The sequence below is a fragment of the Cheilinus undulatus genome, linkage group 23 (assembly GCF_018320785.1).
Source record: "Cheilinus undulatus linkage group 23, ASM1832078v1, whole genome shotgun sequence".
Lineage (NCBI taxonomy): Eukaryota > Metazoa > Chordata > Actinopteri > Labriformes > Labridae > Cheilinus > Cheilinus undulatus.
In genome coordinates this window covers 24,124,051-24,139,460 of record NC_054887.1, presented here as the reverse complement: position 1 = coordinate 24,139,460, position 15,410 = coordinate 24,124,051, and the positions used below count along the sequence as shown (strand labels likewise).

Sequence of the window (15,410 nt, the reverse complement as noted above, 5' to 3'; positions counted from 1 at the left end):
TCATGTGCCGTCATTCGAGCTGGAAATGTGCCCCCAGTGTGCGTTATACTTGGAGTGTATCGCTCTTCTCTCACCTTGACTGCAGCGAGGAGTCTGAAATGGCCAATTACTGGTTCAACAGCTCTTTTCCCTGCCAAACTGCCGTGCGTCCCACAGAGATGGGATCAAATACGCACTCTCTCTCCCTCTCTCCCTCTTTGGAAATTACCCCGCAGTCAGCTTCATTTCACACGGCCGACCCAAGGTGCAAAGTGCTGACTCATCTTTAGCCAACATACAGTTCTGTTAATCGGCCAGAGAGATAGATGGTTAAAGAGGGAGCGAGAGAGAGGAGGGGCTGCAGAGGGTAGAGCCTTGTTGCCAGGGCCATATTGACTTTCGGAGATCCAATAGGCTGCTTTCTATGGATCGAAGCCCAGGAGAGAGAGCGAATAAAGAAGTATGCATTCACAAACTGACGATGGGTGGATGTGCGTGGGTGTTGTAAATCCAGGACGCGACAACAGTGTGGAGGAGATAACATCAGCATGTGTTGGCATGATATCTCTCCTTCTGGCATTAGAGGCCCCTATTGTTTGAACCTGTCTGTTTGTGTCCTTAAGATAAGGTTTTGATGATGTTGGATTACTTGTTGCCTCTGTTTACCTGAGAGAAAAATATCTCTAGATTTTGTTCCATCAGTTTTAGACTTGATGTTTAGGTAGGTAGGTAGGTTACCAAAGCATTTCACACAAGGATCCCTGAAAATTTCAGGACAGCCGAACTATAAAAGCTGCTTGTTCGCACATGTCCGTCACAGTAGGAAGTTTTCTCTCTCTGAAAAGGAGGGGGCGGTTTTTGGAGTCAAGCCAGGATGTAAAAGGACATACCAAGATGACTGATAAGCAACAGAATCTGACACTGTGATAGCAATTTGCCTTTGTATTAAATTAATCTGATGCATGGCCTGAAAAAAAAGAGCAGAGATGAGCTTCTTTCTCACTGCAAAGATGTCTAAAGTTTACAGAGTTTTCTTACATTATGATAGGCCATGGTGAGACAGCGAGAACTTGGTCTTTAAGTTTGCACAGAGTCAGAAATGTATGCACTTAGCTGTAAAAATCTAGTTACTGTGAGGGCCACAGATTTCCCTCCTAATGACCAGCGGATTTTAATTCACCTTCTTGGGTTAAGAACTTCTAACTGTTCTTTTAAAGTTTAAAACTATTGAGATGGTATCACATAAGTTGTAAATGTCTCTTCTCTATTTTAGGAATTACCCTTAACCTTGCGCAACCTAGCACTTGAAGAGAAGATAAGGATTAGAAACATAAAGCCGATGCAGTCAGAAAGGCATTCCTGGGGACTGTTTCAAGTGCCGTCAACAAGGAAACGTAAAATTTACAAGCGTGCAGCAAAACAAATACTAGCAAAGGCTTGGTCTCAGGTGAGACCAAGGGTAATAAGCTGCAGGATCATAAAAGAATGAAAACAATCATCCTTCTGATCCCAGATGCTCCCCACTTAGAAGCAGCTAATAAAAGGACATGAAAAATATCCTGGGTACTTAATAAAACCACAGCAGCCAGACATAAGTCCCAACTCTGTGCAAAATCTCAGAGTATGACATCCACAAAGTTTGTGCCTCAACTGAGATTATTTTAACTTCAACAGAATCGGTCTTCCATATGGAGAATTAAAAGGGAAAATCATACCACAGCAACAATAAAAGTTTGTACCTTAAGACAGCAGCACCAGTATGAGGCTAAAAGGTACACATTTGGTTTTAGAGTGCTACAAACCTGTGAAGCTCCTGTTGTTGTAAAGCTGTGTAACATGACACCCAAGTATATACTGTGATATTTTTGTTTTATAAACAGAGTTTCAATGAGAGACAATAACATTACCTAAAAGCTGTTTGTGGGGTTACACAGCACAATCAGTGAGCCACTACCATTTATTTTGTTTTGCTCAGGCATCTGCAAAGTAACCCAAATTTTCTTTTCAAATATCCATCTCTGTAAATGTACTTTATGGCCCAGCAAACTCTTCCCAAGTAGCATTATCCTCTGCAGACACTGATAAAGTCCCAATTTGAGACACAAGCATTGAAGTGGCATGGTTAACAAAGTGTCACCAGATAATCCAATACCAGTTAGATCATGACACCAGTTCCATTCAATCAAGAAGAGGACATTACTAAAAACTTCTGTGTATTGATACTTCAGAGACTTAAAATATAACATGCAATCAAGCATTTTATGATAGTTTTAAAACAAGATTTATGTTGTTTTTGTTTTTTTTTCATCTATGATTGTTTAAACGTCATGTGGCCCACACACTGAGAAGCACTGCTTTAATGTTTCTTATAAAAACTGTAGTTTTAGTTGTGAACTACACTGGTATTTGCTAAAATAAATTCATAAATATTGGCATATCAGATATCTGCAAATATCCAATATTGTTATTATCATGTACCAAGGCCAGCTCAGCAGGATAGTCCCAATTCCAAGTAGAGCCAGCTTTAGCTAGAAGGAACTGCAACACAAAGAGGTAAACGCAACCCAAACACAGTCAAACCAGGGTTTAAATGCGGGGTCTAAAAAGTGATTAAAAGTTGATGAATCAGTTTAGCAAAGATTAAGGCTTTTAAGCAGTATTAAAAGTCTTGAATGCAAGACAAGGAGGCTTTAAATTGTGTTGCTGCTTTCATTTTTAATTGTCAAAAACGGTTGTAGGTTAGTTTTCTGCTTTTATTTTTTTTACATTTATTTTTACTCACAAGTGAGATTCTGATGGAGCTCCACCAGAACCAACGTTACCACATGCTTGTTTACGTTCTGGCTTGTTGAGGCTCCACTGTGCCCCTGTGTAGGAAATTGTGTGATCGGCAAATGCAAGTTTTCAGAGAAATGGTTTGAGTAGAAGGTGTTTGAGCTGAGGCTGGGGCTGATGCTTGTTAACATTTTACAGGATTTTGCAAATTAAAAAGCAGCTTAGCAGTGACACTTTGCCTAGTGTAATACTAGCAGAGAGTCTGCTAATTTTAGCACTGCTAGCTAGTACATTAACAAATACTATCTTGACTATGCTGTCACAACTTTATCTTGCAGTCTGCACAAAACATGCGCATGATTTTTACCTATGTGATTGGGTTTTAAAGTATTGAGAGGGTCTTGTAAAAGGTCTCTGCCCAGCCTCCCCAAACCCTGTATAACAGTCTCCCAGAGCTGATTGACTTCCAAGCAAACCATCTGTCCTGACTTTATGATTTGTCCTATTAAAAATGATTTCAATAATCTAATCTTACCTGTGTTGCTTATTTTTATGGTTGAAGCAAATCTTTTGACATTTTTGGTGCAAACACAGTATCATATTGAATTCAGTGTCATAGCCAGGGTCAGGGTTTTATTTTAATGCACTCGGTAGAAAAGCTCTTTGAAAATGCAGAACATGAAGTATTTACATCTTAACAGCATCTCTCCTGTTGCTCCTGTCTGACCTTCTCTCCTTTTTGTTTGTTTCTCTCTGAAAGTGAAGGGGTCACTTTTAAACTTCTTCTTTACGCCGCACTCTGCATTCAGCTTCCGCTGTGTAGCACACATTAACTCTTTGTACCGCTGCCAGTGGCGCTCTGTGGGAGAGATGACTCCATGGACTAACCTCCATTTCTCTTTCTCTCTTTCTGCAGACACGAGAGGAGAGGAAGATGGAAGCCATCCTGCAAGCCTTCGCCCGCATGGAGAAGAGAGAGAAACGCAGGGAGCAGGCCCTCGAGAGGATCGGGAGCATCAAGACGGAGGTCGGGGGCCGCAGTGACATCAAGGAGGAGCCTCCAGCCACACCAGAGACGGCCGATTCTCCGACTGTAATGCAGGTGAGAGCATGCGTAAATCTTATCTTCCTGTGAGTTACTATAAACAATGGTCCCTTTTCATCAAGTTTTAAAGAAATCGATATTATGCTTCATCAAGGACAATATATAATAATGGAAACGTGGCTTTTCTATCATTTAAAAAAATGCTGTGCTTCTCATAGCCGCTTTTGGAGGTGAAAGAGGAGCCAGGGTTAAAGCCGGCAAAAGTTAAAGGTGCAAGAAACAGGAAAAGCTTCTCAAGGAATCGCACGCACATCGGTCAGCAGCGACGGCGAGCTCGCACCATCAGCACCTGCTCTGATTTGCCGCCCGGCTCTCCAGTCGAGTCTGTGGAACCTCTGACCAACGAAGCTCCTGAGGGAGAGACACCCACTGCACCCGAGCCTGAGGCCATCTCTAACCAAGCACCTGACACCAGCCCCCCTCACAGCAGCTCACCTGCACCTGACAGGAACCGCACCGGGAGCAAGAACTTCAAAACTAAAAAGGTAAAGTCCGGCAAAGCTACGGAACCTAAAAATTTTTATTTTGCTTAATTCTGACATCGTCTTCATGTAGAATATTTTGTTTTCTCCAACTCCTGTCTGCAGCACTTTGTGAGTGAGTGGGTGGGAGAGAAGCAGCAGGACCGCGGTGCAGTACGAACCCCGGAGCCGGCCCCCGAGAGGCCGCTGAGAATAAGCAGCGACCCTGAAGTACTCGCCACGCAGCTGAATGCACTCCCTGGTATGGCCTGCTCTCCACAGGTCTACAGCACGCCCAAACACTACGTCCGCTTCTCGTCGCCGTTCCTGGCAAACCGCAGCCCGACAACTCCTGGTGTCCCCACAGGGAGACGACGCTCCAGAGAACTGCCAGAAACGCCACCGACCACGGGCTCCTGCAAGAAGGTACAGACAAAAGTCTACAGATATTCTTCTTAAAGTCATACAGATCTATCAGTATTAAATGATTAAAAGTCAACTTACTGCCATTTTAGCTGCTTTGTTTTTGATCTAAACCTCTTTTCTTTTCTACAGCGATGGTTGAAGCAGGCTCTGGAGGAGGAGGGATCCACCAGCCCAGCAAGACGACCAAGCCTCCTTATGCCTTGTGAGGGTCCTCTTAGCCCCTCCATCAATGGAGACTCTGACAGCCCCTTACCCTACAACGGCACTTGCTCTCTACCAGGTCAGTCCAATGAGAGATAAACTGCCAGGAGCTTCCTTTACCCATGCAAAGATTCACTTCATGTTTGAAATCTTCTTCCTACAGAGTTGCCCACACCTTTGAAAAAGCGGCGATTGAGTCCGTTAGATGCCTGTATGTCCGAAAGCTCGACTCCCTACGGCTCCCCTTGTGCCACGCCCACCAGGGCCGACCAGTCTGAGACGCCTGCCACCCCGGTCTTACTGGCTACCCCACCTCGTCCCCGAATAGAGGAGCCAAGTACAGAGCCCCTACCCAGCACCCCAACACAGGCACTTAATGCCCCTCAGGAGGTAAATCTGTCCACATGAAAACTATCTGCTTACATGCACGTTTGTTTACAAGAGAAAAAGAGCTGCAGTGACCGAGCCTATTCTTGTTTACAGAGTGAATCTTCAGCGGAGAACTCCCCTGAGGTTAGCCGGAAACCCAGCATACAAGACGTGAGTGAAGGACACAGAAGGATTATTTGTGCTTTATCTCTTGTTATTTTTAACGTTTAATAAAGGCAGTCAGTATTCTTTATTTTGAAATATTTAACATTTCAAACATTGTTTTTTTACTTGTAGGGTTTGTTATTTAAAGGAGAAAGTGACATTGATGCTGATTTCTTACCTCTTCCTATCCTAGGCTGATCGTCCTCCTTCGTTGGTCTCCTCTCCCTGCATCCGAGCTCCCGCTTCAGACGGACTTCTAACAGAAGCCAAATTATCGGTTCCTGAAAGCCCACAGCCTCCTGCTGTCGAGTCTGTAGATCTAGGGGAGGACCGTACAGACGGTGGGGTCGTAGAAGGAAGTAGCGAAGCTCCCTCATCCGCAGAAACGTGCGCTTCCTCTTTCCCAGGCTGGATTAAAAGCCCCGACAGAGGCCCGACTGGACCAGCTGGCCTGAACTTCTCTCCAGTCAACTCGAACTTACGGGACCTCACCCCGTCACACACCCTAGAGCCTCTGGCGGCTCCGTTCAGGCCTGAAGCTGCAGCTGGTGCTGCGGCAGGGTCCACTGCAGGGACGGGGTCCCTGGTTGGCTCTCAGGCCCCCTTCAGTGAAGGACAGGGACAGCTCTTTTACCCCTGCTCTGAGGAGGGGGGTGCACTCGGTTTCTCTCGATCACTGAGCGGGGACGGCAGCGGAGATGGAGGAGGGTCAGCCCAAAACCCTCCACAGAAGAAAAAGGTGATAAGCACTCTGGTTTAGCTGCTTCTCTTAATCTTTGTACTACCAGATAGATTCTTGATTTTTACTTCATTGGTATTTTTGCAACAAGTGTTAGGTTAGTAATACTAAAAAAACTTGTGAATTTTACTGACTACTTTGAGAATGTATTAGAAATGTGCCATGTAAGGAGGTGAAGTAATCCAAGCCATAAATACTCCCTGCTCTTTGTATCTGTAACTGTCATCATGCTGCCCCCTGCTGGTGTTACTCAAGAAATGCTCTCTTGTACCCTAATAACATCTTGGTTTCTGCGCCTTGCAGGTTTCCCTCTTAGAATACAGAAAACGTCAGAGAGAAGCTCGTCGCAGTGGCTCTAAAAACGAGTGCAGCTCTCCTGTTTCCACCGTGCCACCTCTTTCAGTTGACGCCTTCCCAGTCGCTCTAGAGACCACCAGTGAGCCTCCTCCACCCCCTGCACCCACAACACCCTGCAACACCAACACCTCGTCTGTAAAAGAGCTGCAGGCCAGCGAGGAGGGAGAGCCACCTGGAGAAAAAGGGGAGAGGGAAGGAGGAGAGGGACAGTGGTACGAGAAAATCTACTTTAACCTTACATTTGAGATCCTTAGATAATCATAAGTACCTTTATTTTGTGCACCCTTGAAGCTCTTTAATAGAGGTTTTGAAACACAGAATGGATTCTTTAATCAAAATGGCTTAGGAAGTTTGTAATATGGCATCTACAAAACACTGGAAGGAAGGTTTTGATAAGTTTCTTCTGTTTCTTTTCAGGACATCATCCACTTCTGTAGAGCAGGCCCGGGAACGCAGCTACCACAGAGCTCTGCTGCTCAGCAAAGACAAAGACACAGGTGAGAGCCATAGCAGGGACTCCATATCCTCTGCTTTATGTGAATAGATTGGTAATTTATGCAATACTATTTTCTAAGTTTTCTTACAGGCAGTTAGATGAGTGTGATACAGCTCTTGGGTCCAGATTGGTTTTATAAATCTGCATCCAAAAAACATAAGCCTTGCTTAGCAACTAGACAAGAATAAAGGGCAAGAGAAACCCCTACACAACTTCAACATTTTTGTCACTAAATGCTAGTAGAGTATTGTGATATAAAGGGAAAACAACCGGCTGATTTTGATACTGTCTTTTGAAAAGACAACCAGGCTGGCAGTATCCTGCTTTTTTCAAGTCTTTCAGCTAAACCTTCTATGTAAAAGCAGTGTCAAAACTCTGAGTGAGGGTTTTCAGTGATATCTTTTCAGAGGCATGTTAACATTTTTACTTTTGCTAAAAAAAATTTTTTTAAAAAGTGTTTTGTCTTGCCAAGACAGGATTAAAACATTAGTAGTGGGCTGTTGGACTTACAAAATGTACTGTATAGTTACACCAGTGTGAATCTTTGACTGTTAAAATAAGCAGGAGATAGGTGCTCACAGAGGAGCAACTGTCTGTGTGCATCAGTGAATAAAAGCAACAAAAAGCTTCAGTGTTTCACTTGTTTTTCCATGGCCTGTTTTTATATTTTGGCAGATGGTGGAGGGGGGCCTCCCATGTCTAAATTTAATTAATACAGACAAAAAAACAACATTTTAATACAATCAGGTGATAAACACTAATTTAGAGAGGCTCACTTGTAAATAATATGTTTTGATTTTACCAAGTTGGTTCTGCTAAATGCTGCTATGCTAAATATTGGGGGTGTAATGAGCCATCTATTAGTTCATTTATTATCCAGTCAGATCAATAGACAGTCAAAACATCAATCTACACCGTCACCTTTAAGCTGTCGCTTTTATTTTGAAATTCCTCCTGCACGCCTGTTGACAGTTTATGCCCATCTGCACTTCTAACAAGCTAGCAGTAGCAGCACGAGATGAGCTAAGAGGATATCCTCTCTTCTTTCAGCTTTGTGGACATAATTCAGGCAGAGACTACAGCAGGACAGGCCTCTCGTCTTATTTTTCCGAACATGCTGGCATTTTTTATCTGTATACAGTCCCACAGTATGAGATCATTTACAGACATAAACCACTCTCCCCTCGTTATTGCTGAAGTAGCACAAGTGGTGTCTGATTCAGGCTCTACAGATAAACAGAGAGGGAAAAGTCACCTGCCTCAAGTCTCCTTTGATACACTGATTGTTGTCTGCCATCTGTCATTAGATCTGTAAAGGAAATACAAGCTGTCTGAACTCCACGTTGTTTAAGCAGGATTTGTTATGAGGCTGGTCATAACAAGAGAGCGTCTGTTGAAAAAAGCCCTGTCCTAACCCCTCCTTTTATCAAAATCAAGATCAAGATTGCAGAAAATCAAAAATAAATGTATCACTGTAACATCACATGCCACAGATTTAATCCCATGACTTAAAAAACTAAAAATGAACTATAAACCAGATTAGAAGGCCCCTATGTTAAGTATTAAGGGTTGACATAGAATTATACTTATTCACAGGCCTCTTGTGTATAAATGTGTTCAAGAAGAAATCTAAAATAGGAAAACAGGAGCCAAAAGACTTAATTGTGGTTATGAAAGGTTGCAGGAAAAAGTATTAAGTGAAACTGCTTCTGTTGTCTGGTATTAAAAATGTTTTGCTTTTTCTTAAGATGGTGAAGCTGAGGGCGGAGATACACCTGCACTTAGAGATTGCCCGTCTCCAAGTATTCAAAAGACCCCCACCCATACAGTAAGCCAACATCACCAACATGCCTAACCTCTCATTTGTCTTATCTAGTTACCATCAATAGTCTGACGTCTCCTCTCTCTCCTCTCAGCCGTGCTCTCCTGGTCCTCTCGCTCAGCCGCCCAGCCGACCCATCAGGGAGGAAGACGCCGACAGTCAGCCTCGGACACAAAACCCAACCAGCCAACCTCAGAGCAAGCCTGCAGGACCCAAACCAGCCCCTCTGACTCCCACCAAGCTGCACCCCACCCCCTTACCCTCCTCTCCTGTCCACTATCCTGGATCCTCCCTCCTCCACTCCCCCAAACCTCAGCCGCAGGGCTCCCCTTATCGCAGCCAGAGGGCGCTGTTCACCGCTCAGCCTCCTAATCAACCTCAGGCACAGGCACAAACTGGCCCTGGACCTTTCCCCCAGTACAACACCCAGAGTGCTCCTCCACCGCCTCCCCCTCCACCCCCAGCACCGCCCGTCTCCACAGCCTACTTCCCCAACCAGAGCCCGTCACCTGCCGGACCTTTCCCCGGGTTCAAACCCGCCGTCACCCCTCCTTACCCTCCTGGTTCTCAGCCCATGATGCAGACTCTCCCTCACAGCGTGCACTATCAGAGCTCGGCTGCTCCTCCACCACCCCCCCCTCCTCCTCCTCATCCGATGCCCAGCCCTGCCCTCCTGCACTTGCAGCCTCCTCCCATCCAGCAGCACCAGCTCATGCTGACAACGGCTCCTCCGCCGCCGCCTCCCCCGCAGGGCCAGGCCCCTCCAACGCAACAGCAGCAACCACCTCCTGGTGGCAACACCATGCTGTCACTCACCCCTCCTCCCCCACCTCCTCCACCTCCCCCTGCTCCCTCGTCGAACGCCCCGATGCAGCCCCATCACTTTCAGAACTTAGGGGGGTTCCAGCCGGCGTTGCTGCACCCGGGTGCTGCCGCCAACCCTTCAGTGCCCCCATCCTCATATCCCCCGCCCCTCCAGCAGACTGGACTGCCTCCGCCTCCCCCTCCTCCCCCACAACAGACTCAACAAGGCCAGGCTCAGGCCACCGCCTCCCAGATGCCTTCTGGGACTCGTGGAGCTCCTGCGTCCTCGACCCCTTTCCACAGCCCAGGGTACCTGAGTACGGGGTGGCACTGACCCACCTCGCCCCTGAGAACTCTGCCTGAGGGGGTGCTGTACCATAAGCTGTAGATATGTTTTCTATGTACCTGAACACACGGCCAGTGGAAAAACATTGTGGGTGAAGAGGATGCTTTTTAAAAAACAAGAAAAACATGGACAGAAAAATTTTAGAAAACAGACATTAAATAATCTTCAAGATAAACTGTAAAATAAATGAAGATAGACGATCACCCCTGGTGCTCATAGCTCCCTCTGGCCTCTGTTTGTTTTATATAACCTCCCTGTGATGGAGAGAAAGCTCTCTGTTCTGTGTCTTGTTTGGACTCCCATTGTAAGGCCCCGCACTTTGTTTATCAATGGACATTCCAGCCTTTAACCCCTCCTGCTCCCTCTTCATCCCCCTATTTCTCCTTTGTCAGTTATTCCTTTTACTTCCTCTTTTTCTCTTGTCTGTTGTCGGCTCTACACCATTTTATTTGTTTTAATCTAGTGGCTCATTATAGCAAAAGAAGAAAGCTTTTTGTATAAAGAAAAAAACAACACAATTATTTTTTTTATTCCTCTGTCTAACAACAAATATCTGTCACCGCTGCAGATTAAGATAAGACCCCGTTAATGGGAGCCTGCCTCACCGACCCGGGAGGCTGCACTCGTGTGTGATTGTGTATGTGTGAGTGAGTGTATGCTTGTGTTAAGGTTTGGAGGAGAATGGCTGCTTGGAGGAGGTGTGAGATGTAACGAGTGCTCGTAGTCCTCCGAGGTAGGCGGAGTGGTCTTGCCCACAGGTAGGACGTTAGCGGTTTATTTTTGAATATCAATGGTTATTTGTAGAAAGTGTAATTTAATGTATAGGTGGTTACTCCAGCTTTCACCAGGAACAGGTTGTAAATATTCGCTTCTTTTCTTTTCTATGCTTGTACAATTCGCTCCCATCCCATTTTGAAATATGGTTGTACATATGAACGCTCTTCTTGGCAAAGCTGAATGTTTCTGTGACTGTAGCATTATTTTTATTTTATTTTCCCCCCCCTCTCTCTCTGGACTCTTTAACTTTGTCTTTTTTTATTATTTGTGTGTGTGAGTGTATGTTTGTGTGGAGGGGAGAGACTCACAGACACTGCACTGGTTGGCTATTTTCATGGTTCATTATAATAAATCACTGTAATGACAGTTTTATACAACTTGTCGTGACGTGTCTCTGGGAAAGTTTGTGCTGCCGTCTATAATATGTGCTTAGTTTTCTGCCTTAGAAAGAGAAGATGGACAACATAGAAGGAAAACTAAATCTCCTACTAAAAGGATATACAGTGCCTATAAAAAAAGTATTCACCCTTTTAATGCTGTAACCTTTTATTAATTTTATAAATAAATTGCGGTTTATATAATTTGGCTTTTTTTGACAAAAAAACTAATGTCAAAGGGAAAACAGATTTCTACTAAGTTTTGTCAATTTAATTTTAAAAAGTAAGGTAAAATAAGTGACTGCATAAATTCACATTAGTATTCCTGGCTACCATTACAGCATGAAGACAACAGAACACTCCAAGCAACTCAGAGCAAGGGTTATTAAAAAAAGTCCATCACCCAGAGTTCAGTTAAATCCATCATCAAGAAATGAATGGTAATGGAAGTAAATCTGCTTAGATCAGGCCATCCTCACAAACTGAGTAACCATGCAAGAAGCAGACTAGGGAGAGAGACCACCAAGACACTTAGGACTACACTGAGGGAGTAACAAGCTTCAGCAGCTGAATGGGAGAGACTGCATACAAGAAACGTTGCCCAGGTTCTTCACCAGTCAAAGCTTTATGTGAGAGTGGCAAAGAGACAGCCACTGTTGTAGAAAAACTCATAAAATTTACTAGTGTGTAGTGTGCATGTAGGAGATGCCATGGTCAAGTGGAGCACAGTGGTGGCAGCATCATGCTGTGGGGATGCTTCTCAGCAGCGGAAGCTTAAAAAGATAGGGGTAAAATGAATGTGGCAAAATGTAGTAAAATTCTGGTGGCAATCTTATTCAAACTGCAAGAGATCTACAGCTTGGAAGATTTATTTTCCAGCAATACAATGACCCAAAAAATACCTTTGCACTGTTTACTTAATAGGTGTTCCTTATTTTTTAGCGTTTAGGTATGCACAATGCAAAACAATTAAAACAAGATTTGTGTAAATATTTCATGCTAAATTACAATAATTCTTTCAAAACTACATGGAATATTGAAAAAAAAGAATAGAACAGATGATTAATGAAAAAACAAATATTTGTATTACTGACCCATTCAAATAACCCCCTTAGAGTTGAGAAATAAGCTTATTTAATGAGTTACTTGATTGAAAATGGTGTTTTCCCACCCTTTCTATATAGCTGTGAACTGAATAGCTTTGCTTCTACCTTAGGTTGGCCTTTTTTGGTTTTACATTTTTTTTCAAATACATTAAAATATTTTTCACTCAAAGCCCAGGACAACATATCTATATTTTTTAAATGTCAACATTTATTCAGCTGAAAGTTTGTTACAATAACTCAAGGGCGTATTTATATGGCCTTAACACAACCAAGTCTGAGAATGTCTACACTAAACTTTGAAATGTCCTTAAAAGGCCACCATACAGAGAAGAGCATCTCTTTGATTTGACAACCTGACCTTTTCTCTGGCACCACCCTTGATATTTTCTGCTCTGCTATTTATACCCATCTGTTTTGTTATTTGGTAAAGATTATTTTAAGCCTAGTCAGTTGCATGAGAAAATAATTACTGTCTTTCATTTGACAAAGAGGCTGTGATATCTTCAGTTGTGCATGCTCAGCCCCCTGCAGGCCTGCTAGGATTTATGTGAGCAGATGGCCTTGCACACCTCCGCCTCTGATCCAGGATCCTGCTTGCATGTAAAATCTGATAGCTCCATTTGCGCTGGCGTTGGTCAGTCCACTGGGTCCCGGATTATGAAAGCGTGACTGCCATCTCTGTGGACAAGCATACAAAACCACCACTCAGAGTGTCAAAAATCTCTTTTGGCAGGGTTAAGCTTTAGCTCTCACTGTTGTGGAAAAAAAAAACATTTAAGTCATTTTCCAAACAATTCATTTTGAAGACAGAGTATTGAATACACAAAACAATTGAATATCATGTTAAGCCATTAGTTAAAATATTTTCAACTTCATTTTTGTATACATGAACAGTGGGAGAGAAGGACGTGTGCCCATTCATTCTTTCGAGCATTTATCAGGTCAGGCACTGATGTCAGATGAGAAGGCCTGGCTCACAATCTTCATTCCAGTTCATCCCAAAAGTGCTTGATGGGGTTGAGGTCAGGGCTTTGTGCAAGTTCTTCCACACCGAAGTCACCGAACCATGGCTTTATAGTCCTTGCTTTGGCATTGGGGCACAGTCATGTCGGAAAAGAACAGGGCCTTCCTCAAACTGTTTCCACAAAGTTGGAAGCATAGCATTGTCCAGAATGTCTTGGTATGCTGAAGTATTACTGCTATTGACTGGAGATAAGGGGCTGAGCCAAAACCCTGAAAAACAGCCCCATACCATTATCCCTCCTCCACCAAACTTCACAGTTGGCACAATGCATTCACCCAGCATCTGCCAAACCTGGACTTGCCCATCTGACTGCTTTTATGCACCGTGGGCCTTAACAGTTCCCACTCTGTGATTTTACATGGTCTTTCAATTCGTGGCTGATTTGCTGTTGTTCCTAAACGCTTCCACTTTCTATTATCACTTACAGTTGTCTAGAATAATGAGAAGGGGTGAAATTTCTCAAACTGACCATAACAGTACCACACTTGAAGTAGACAAGCTCTTCAGAACATCCCATTTTGTATCACTCACAATTGCAAATGAAGACTGCATGGCTAACTAGGTGCTTGATTTTATACACCTGTGTCAATGGTTTTGATTGAAACGCCTTAATTCAATAAATTAACAGGTGTGACCAAACACGTTTGTTCATATAGTGTATATGTAGAGGCAAATTTAAGCATTGCCTTGTGATTTGCAAAACTATGTATAAGTAAAATTATAAGCAGTAGTTAAACTTGTTAAAGTATTTTTTGGAGAAGAATTAACTTCTGTACGGTTGAGACCGTTAGCCGGTTGTTTAGCTAATATATGTGTTTCAATATAGGGGGAAGGAGATGCAAGCTTTGCTCTATCTAACGATAACTTAATATTTTATTGTGATATTTAATTATCTACGCGAAAAGAAAAAGTAAAAGGAGCAGAAGTTGACTAGCTTAGAATGGTTAGCTAGCTATGTGCCTCTCAGCCATAAACGGTCACTTTGCCCAGACGCGGACGCAGAGTGATAAGGTTACGCTCAATACCTACGTTAGTAGCGTTAGTCCTAAAACGGTATATATCACCTCTGAAACGGTTTGAAAAATTAAAATATGTAAGTATTATCATTGTAATGCTCTTGGCGGTAAGCTGTGCTGCCTGAAAAGTATTGTCAGGCTTGTTTGTTTCCTGTTTCCAATCGTGCATAATATGTTAACCGTCGTGCTTAAGCTAACCCGGCAAACGGTTTGGTTAGCATAGGTTAGCAACGGCTGCTCAACGGTTGGACCTATGTATGTGGTATTCACTTAGCAAGCCCTTCTTCTCCACTATGAACAAGATAACCACATTTACCACAATACTAGTTTCCTGCTTTGAAAATGTTCCTTTTTATTTCATTCAGTGAAAATAACATGTAGGATAAACTCATTCTTTGTGTGTTTTACTAGCTCTTTAAACTTGGTGACAGGACAGAAAAGATAACGGTCCAACTAATCCAGCCTTAGTTTTCTCTTATGCCCTTAATTGTTCCACAATACTGTCAGATTACAAGATGCTGTATGGCTCACAAGGACAAATAGCTTGACATTTCAAAAATGTACATTTCAAAGTCCAGACAAACTACAAGTACATCATCAACATGTTTTTTACACTGATAATAGAATTGATACACCTTTTTTTCCTCATTAATATCAGTTTTGAAAAGTCATCACAATCAAAAACTCTGATAACTACTTTTGATTCTATAACACCAAACATTTAATCATAACAAAAGTTATTTTTGTTTTACCAGCCTTTATTTTTGTTCAGCCCTCACTTTGCTGATGACACTCTCCTTAAAACCAAAGGTCAGCGTCTCAAAGCCAAACTCCTTTTCAGGGAGTTTGTTGACTTGATGCAGAAGAAGATCTGACAGCTCTGACCTCGAGTCTGTTAAGTCCTTATTTGTGTAGGTCAAAGTCTGGGTAATTTGTGTTGATTTAATTCGATTTGAGCGGCCGTCGCTCAGTGCTGTTTGTCCATCAAGTGTCCTGGAGCTGAATTACAACATGAACAGTCTTTCTAATTTGTTTTTTTTTTTCTCATCAGTGCTTGATCAGCCT

General features: G+C 43.2%; 1 protein-coding gene across 4 annotated transcripts in view; it reads left to right on the top strand.

Annotated features, from left to right (window-relative positions):
• The window catches only part of kmt2e (lysine (K)-specific methyltransferase 2E), a 42,306-nt gene extending 31,123 nt beyond the window's left edge, over positions 1 to 11,183 (top strand). For all 4 annotated transcript variants that reach the window (XM_041781136.1, XM_041781132.1, XM_041781135.1 and 1 more), the window contains 11 exons: positions 3,671 to 3,856; positions 4,018 to 4,344; positions 4,447 to 4,746; positions 4,876 to 5,026; positions 5,111 to 5,337; positions 5,431 to 5,487; positions 5,675 to 6,220; positions 6,524 to 6,789; positions 6,995 to 7,074; positions 8,822 to 8,901; positions 8,990 to 11,183. In XM_041781136.1, coding sequence (XP_041637070.1) covers positions 3,671 to 3,856; positions 4,018 to 4,344; positions 4,447 to 4,746; positions 4,876 to 5,026; positions 5,111 to 5,337; positions 5,431 to 5,487; positions 5,675 to 6,220; positions 6,524 to 6,789; positions 6,995 to 7,074; positions 8,822 to 8,901; positions 8,990 to 10,033 — 3,264 coding nt within the window. In that variant the 3' untranslated portion in view covers positions 10,034 to 11,183. The remainder of the gene's footprint in view (positions 1 to 3,670; positions 3,857 to 4,017; positions 4,345 to 4,446; positions 4,747 to 4,875; positions 5,027 to 5,110; positions 5,338 to 5,430; positions 5,488 to 5,674; positions 6,221 to 6,523; positions 6,790 to 6,994; positions 7,075 to 8,821; positions 8,902 to 8,989) is intronic.
• Positions 11,184 to 15,410: the final 4,227 nt, after the last annotated feature.